This window comes from Schistocerca cancellata, chromosome 3 (genome assembly GCF_023864275.1).
Source record: "Schistocerca cancellata isolate TAMUIC-IGC-003103 chromosome 3, iqSchCanc2.1, whole genome shotgun sequence".
NCBI classification, from domain to species: Eukaryota; Metazoa; Arthropoda; class Insecta; order Orthoptera; family Acrididae; genus Schistocerca; species Schistocerca cancellata.
Genome location: NC_064628.1, coordinates 713,217,906 through 713,225,230, shown reverse-complemented (window position 1 = coordinate 713,225,230; position 7,325 = coordinate 713,217,906). Strand labels below are relative to the sequence as shown.

The 7,325-nt window shown below is 35.0% G+C and overlaps 1 protein-coding gene across 1 annotated transcript in view; it reads right to left on the bottom strand.

The window, feature by feature from the left end:
• Positions 1-2,255: 2,255 nt before the first annotated feature.
• Positions 2,256-7,325, bottom strand: part of LOC126175710 (tyrosine decarboxylase-like) — a 67,994-nt gene continuing 62,924 nt past the window's right edge. The window contains exon 4 of the mRNA XM_049922643.1: positions 2,256-2,763. Within this exon, the coding sequence (XP_049778600.1) occupies positions 2,462-2,763 (302 nt within the window). The 3' untranslated portion in view covers positions 2,256-2,461. The remainder of the gene's footprint in view (positions 2,764-7,325) is intronic.

Sequence of the window (7,325 nt, the reverse complement as noted above, 5' to 3'; positions counted from 1 at the left end):
ATCCTTTACTATGATGGCTGTTTTGGAAATTGTTTAGATTGTAATAAATTATGCCAAGTCTCAATTATCAATTTAATCAATTAGTAAAGTATTTCACATTGTTCCTAAAATTATAGCAATAAAAATGTAGTGTCAAAGTTTGGAATCTAACAAACATAGAGGCAAAATCTGTAATGGAAAATTAGGATGGGCCTGACCTTTATGTTAATTATTCTGAAACTTAATTAGCTTTGTGAAAATTAAAATATGTTGCTGAAAAGTTGTAATTCCAGCCTTTCTAATGGTAATTTACCTAACTATGTGGATTAGTTTACCAGAAATTTCACGTGAAAATTGTAGTATTACTTTCAGTTATGACTAACTTTTCATTATTCACTTCCATAATTGCCATGCAGGCAGGGTAGCCTGATTTGGTTCCTGATATTGCTAGGGATTTTCCTTTGGTGAGATGGACGGGATGGATTGCACTCATGAGACCAACTGAGAAGCTGATTGACTGAGTAACAATGGTTCCAAGGTCAAGAAACACCCCCCCCCCCCTTCCCAATGACTGGGAGAGCTGTGTGCTGACCACTTACTCCTGCATACCACGTCCAATGACACCACTGGCAGAGGATTACAACGCAGTTGGTCAGGACTAATTGGCCCATTTAGGGCCAGAAAGTGGAACTTTATCTTACCATACCGTAACTTCTAAGTACATTACAAGAATCAGCATCCTGAATAATGAATCAAAATGTGGAAAAAGCTTAGCTATGTTTTTGAATATCTGAGCATCTACCACATGTTTACTACTTAGAGAATGCAAAAATTCAGAACAGCAAGTAAAGGCAAGAAATTAATTACTGTCAGGAGTTGAAGTCATAAGAGATGGAGTAGTGCCAACTTACTATGGCTCAACATCCTTTGCTCACATAATACTAATGGCTTCAATCTCTGCTATTCCCATGACCCACACCCCCACCTCCACCATGCCCTGGGACCCAAATTTCACCCATCCTACATCCTATATTCTTCCACACAGACTCCCCTTCCTCTGTTCTGATATCCCTGCCCAATCCACCTCTGTGTGTCATTGACATTGAATGCTGCTCAATTCAGCTTGTGCACATTTTGCATCCTTCTGTGTGTGACCTATAGCTCATAAAAGGATCCATTTGAATGCTGACAAGTTTTCAGTGTTGTTTACGTACTGTCAACAACTCAAGAGCTCCTCTATTCAGTGAGTTGTTACCCTGTCTCCAAAGCTAGTTACTAGAACTTCCAATTACAATATCAGTAACAATATAATTTGGTAAGCTGATCGATATAATTTCATCTGGAAGATGATGGTACAAACGCAAATTTAGGCATTCCTTTACTTCCCTAAATCACTTCAGGCAAATGCCAAGATGGTTCCTTTGGAAGGGTGTGACCAATATCTTTCCCCATCCTTCTGTGCTCTGAGTTTGTGCTCATTTATGACGGGACATTAAACACTAAACTCCTCCTCCCTTATCCTTGGTATACTTTTGTAAAAAGGTATGTCATGGAGACCACTCTGTGTGCAGTTGTGACTGGGACTGTGCCTGTAACTGTGTATCTGACCTTGTTCTTTGGTTGTCTTATGTCTGAAAAGAAAATGAAAGAAAAAGTCTGAAGCAATGTTGTCAGATTATTTGGAACTAAAAATCCCAGAATCAGACAATTCTGCTCCAAATGAGTACTAAACAAGACTTTTTCTAAAAAATTAACATATTCACCACTTGCATGTATTGGGGGTGATTTGGTTATTCGGCCAAGTAAATCATCCACTAAATGACTACATTAAATTTTGGATGTGCAGCTGATAAGAAACTATAAAGTTGGTTGAATGGTATATGGCCAAAAATTAGAAGAAAAAATTGAATTAATGCAGCTGCACACCTTTAATTTAATCGAGCAGTTATAAAATCATGAACACATGAAGTTGCACCATCTGAACTAATTTTCTTAAATTTTTTAAAATTATGTTACATTTTGATGGAATGGGAAAGCCAGGCAATATCGTATGAATGTATGGCGCCATGACCATACTGTTTCAATCGCTGCATGTATTCACAAACAAAACACAATGAATAAGAAAAAAGTGTGCACAGAAGTAAGGATAAGTATTTTTAACCATTAAGAAATACCTGATTTTGGTGGGATTCTTCAGGCATACAACATGGTGTCCAGTCACCTCAGAAAAGGTTGGGATTCTTCAGGCATACAACATGGTGCCCAGTCACCTCAGAAAAGATAACAGTTTACCATGGATCTGTTTGATAAATCAATCTATTCAAAAAAGAAAAGAAACACAGGTTGTTTTGATGTTTATATTTACGGGATTTTTGTGGCATGATTTACAGTAACAGTTCAAAATTACTGCAATGTTACATTTGAAAGGGGCACAAAACTTGGTTAAAATTTTTTTGACACTGAACTACTGCCATTAGAAACTTCACGGTGCAATACTATCACGTTTGTCATTTATAAGTCCAGCAACATCAACCATCTTCACAATGTTTTCATTACTTAGTGGCACCAAAACTGGTATATGACAATCACTGAGTGATGGCTGCTCTGCTTGCTGCCTGTAATCTGACAGTGGAACAGTCCTAGTATGGGCATATTTACCCACTAAGTTTGTCAGGGTTTTACGTTCTTTAGAGTCCATTTTCCTTACACCTGGATAATCTTCCTGGTTTTTAATATGCATCTCCAGATGTGTGGTACTGTCTTGTATGAATGTCCAAGCAGTAACTGGCAGAGAAAGAAGAAGTTTTAAATGACAAATGTAGCACACATTAGGTTAGTAAAAAGAAATAAATACTTGTAGGCTATAACCAAGTTATACTGTTCCTAAAATATATTGATATTTTTACTGTTAGATCTTTTGAGAAGAAAATAAATATGTCTATTTAGTTAAAAGTGAAAATGTGGGCATTTATTATGAATGGGTGTTCAATAGCTATTATAAACTGATGAGACAAAACATTATGACTATCTGCTAATAGTGTGTCTGTTTGTCCATTGAATGCAATACAGCAGTTATTGACATTGGTCAAACAGTTTGAGTAAATTACAGATCAACTGGCTGTGGACGAGAATCTGGCACCTGATAACATCCCAGATGTGTTCTGTCATGTCCAGATAACATGAATTTGGTGGCTAGGACATAAAGGTGAATTCATCATAATGTTTCTCAAACCACTGTAGCAGGATTTCGGCACTGTCATTCGTTTGCATGTTTTATATCTGTGCATGACCACTGATTTGGTATAACAATAAACGTAATTAATCCAAACAGGAAACTTGTTTCCTTAAATCCACAAACCAATCTCTATGATCCCATGCCCAATGAAATCATAACTGACAATCTCACTGAGTCAAAACTGGAACATGTAAGAATCTTCTGGTTGCGAAGCCCCATGTTCAACAATGTGTGCTGAACAGTGCACTCTGAAACATTTGTACATGCACCACCATCATTTTCTTTATTTCAGATCCATGAGGGATCTCTGCCTATCCTGAACATGGAGCAATCACATACTGTGATGAGACATGGATGTCCAATACCTTGTCATCTGCTCATGATTTCATCTTGTTTCAGGCACTTTCTATTGATTCTCATGAAAGTAACTTCTGAACAGCTCATCAGCTTTGGTGTTTTCAAGATGTTTGCTCACAGACACCAGCCCATAACAATCTGCCCTTTGTCAAAGTTGCTTATCTCAGTGGAGTTCCAAATTTGCAGCTAATATCAATACTATAATATTCCTCATTTGTCCCTGCACCACCAATACACTTTATGTACTGCATCATACACTCATAATGCCACCAAGCAGCATTCAGTCTCTTGGTCAGCACTCATCATAATGTTTTGGCTCATCAGTGTATATCGACTTCAAGTTTAAAAATTTTATGTTCTACAGAAGTCCCCAGTAGAGCCTGATTATTTGTCAGATAATTTGTACTATAGATAAGCTTATTAAGAAAAACTTTGTATTGTGGTTACATAATACTTCATGACTCTCAAATCTTTTATAATTTTACTGCTTCAGTTCTCAAGTGACAGTGTCTACAGTTATTATATTCACAGTCAATGTTTTCCACAAAATTTTCTTGTAAAATTCTTTGTGTACCATTGAAGTAAAATCTTTTTGTTAGTGAGTAGCCCAGAAACAGCTAGTTTAACAAAACTTTAAAAATAAAGAAAAGAAAAAAAGTAATCTTACAGCATAGTAATGCAGCACTTAATTGAAACATCATAATGTATAGTTCTATAACACACAGATGACATCAGTGCTTTGTGAATGGGCTGTGTAACACAGAAGGCAGTAATAATAAAAAAATGTGCTCTGTTTGTTTGAGGGGAACATGTAAAAAACTGGCTAGTTGTACATTTTCAAGTGCTGCTGTTTCTGTGCAATTTTAATAATTACTTCTAAATAAACATAATGACTCCAATATAGTTGTAATGACAGATGGCTCCATTCTGTATTTGGATGAATGTGAAATAAGTGTACATATTGACATTTTCATTATTTCTTGTAATTCAACTGATAAACATTGAACATTTGTTGTTTGAGCAATAATGTTGGAAGTTATAGAGTAAGAATTGGCTAATTCTGGATCATAGACAGAAATATCAATCTGGCAGTAGTATGAATAGCATAAACGTTTAGCTATGATACTGTGTGGTGCATTTTTATTACTTTTCTATGCCTACTAATAATGTTGCTGTTGTTTACATTTTATTTGTTTTTGTCTTGTCTTGTTTGGAAGGAAACTAGTGATGACACTATATTTCTTCTTACAAACTCCAGTCAGTCATGTACTTCCTGTGTTATTTATGTTGTTTTAGTTATTTCTCATTCATCTTTAAGCATATAAAAGCAACCAAAAGAATGACTGTGAGTACAAATGCACTTATATGTAAAAATATATGTAAATGTTACGAAAAAGATAAGGTAAGATACGTATATTTATAGGCCAGTACATTTTCTTATCAAAATACAATTTGTCCACGAACATTGTGTTACATATTCATTACAAACACTATATAAATGAAACAACATTAGTCATCTGGAGGCCACTTTTCAAATTCTTCTATTGAATAAAATGTTTTTCTGCTGACTTATTTTTGTGTGATGTCTCTGTTTCTATGCTAGATACATGTTAAATAACTTAAACTCATATTTGCATAATGACCTTGAGTTTACTCTGAATCTGGCAACTGAAGTATTAGTATATTGTTTTTGTATGTATCATTTTGGTGAACAGACTGTCTACATTTATACTCTGCAAATCACTGTGAAATGCATGGCAGGGGGTACTCCCACTGTACCAGTTATTACAGTTTTCTCCTTTTCCATTCATGCATGGAGCATGGGAAGAATGTACTGTACTCATGGAGTCTTCATTTAAAGCCGGTTCTTGAAACTTTGTAAGTAGGCTTTCACAGAATAATTTACAACAATCTTCAAGAGTCTGCCAATGCAGTTTCTTCACTACATCTATGATACTCTCACAAGGATAAAACAAAACTGTGAGCATTCATGCTGCCCTTCTCTGTATATGTTCAATCTCCTCTGATAGTCCTGTGTGGTACAGTTCTGCACACTTGAGTAATATTCTAGGATGGATCACACAAGTGATTTGTAAGCAATCTCCTTCATAGACTGAGTAACCTAGAGTCTAGCCACTGCTTGGCTCATGTAGACTCTATGGTCTACACATTTTTTTAATCAGATTTGTATGTTGTTATGTCTATTACTGATGTGTAAATCTACATTCTAGAAAAGAGTTAGCGACCCTTTATATGGCTGTCACTCTTTGCATAATTAACGTGTTCCAATTGGCTTAATTTAATTTTATATACTGAGTTAAGAAAGAAAGAGACAAATCAGACAAGTGGTTCTGTAGACATTAGTACCTGTTTTACACCTGGTACTGAATCTCAAATGGATATTGCTGAACATAGAATCACATTTAAACATGGTATCTATTTTGTGATTAATAATGACTAGTTTGCATATTATTTACAATAAAAATAATTTTACAAACATATATTAGGCCTATTGAAAAATTAGTTTATTAAAGATCTTTTCTTTTTCTATGCACTGCTGACAACACTAAGAGTTGTGGTGACTGTTAAATAGCTTCTTCTGATTCAGTTCACAATTTGCAACACCTTCTAAGCTTTTCATGTTAATTTAGGTTATAGAAGCATGGATTTTCCTGAATGTACTTATAATCAAAATGAAATTCTGCTTTCATAAAACGTTTTATCCCACACTTCACCCCCTTAAGGGGTGAATTTCCAGAAACAATGAGACAAATATTTATCTATTTTCAGTCACGATTTCACATACACATTTTCATAGCACTAATTTTAAAAATGCCATCATAATGAAATATTTTCGTAAAACTTTTTGTCCCCTGTTTCACTGTGTTAGTGATGGAATTTTGAAAAACTTTTTCTCAATTATGCCTACAGCATAAGTCAACACCCTTTGTGATTTAATATAACAAAATATTTTCACAAAAATGTTCATAATTGAGGAGTTGAATTTCCAAAATCACTGAAACACGTATTTTTTTAATTTCCAACCAAGAATCCAAATACAAATTATCATATTTAGATTCAAAAATGCTTTAATAATGAAACAGTTCCATACAAACTTTCATCCTCTACTTCAGCCCCTTAGGGGTTGGATTTCCAAAAACACTGAAACAAGGATTTTTTTCCCCCCTAACAGAGAAGTCAAATCTCAGTTTTCATAGATGTAACCTTAAGAATACTTAAGTAGTTCTTTAGTGATTATATATTCAAAAGATTTCACTCCCTTAGGGGCTGAATTTTCACAAATGCTAAACCACACTTTTTTTTCTGACTGAGAAACAAAATACCAAGTTTCATACTTCTATCTTCAAAACTGCATTAACAGTGACATATTTTCACAAACGATTTGTTCCCTGTTTCACCCCTTTATGGCTGGAATTTTAAGAAATTCCATCTTAAACAATGTCTACAGTGTATGATCAACACCCTTCCAAATTTTGAGTTTCTATTGTTACTAGGCAACAATGAGTTGTTGTATCAGTCAGCACATTTCCTTTTGTATATGGAGATTGCATTTCCCCAGTAGTCTACCAATAAACCATATTCTACCAGCTGCTTTACTCATAACTGAGCCTGTGTGCTCATTCTATTTCGTATCAATACAAAGTGTTGTTGTTGTTGTGGTCTTCAGTCCTGAGACTGATTTGATGCAGCTCTCCATGCTACTCTATCCTGTGCAAGCTTCTTCATCTCCCAG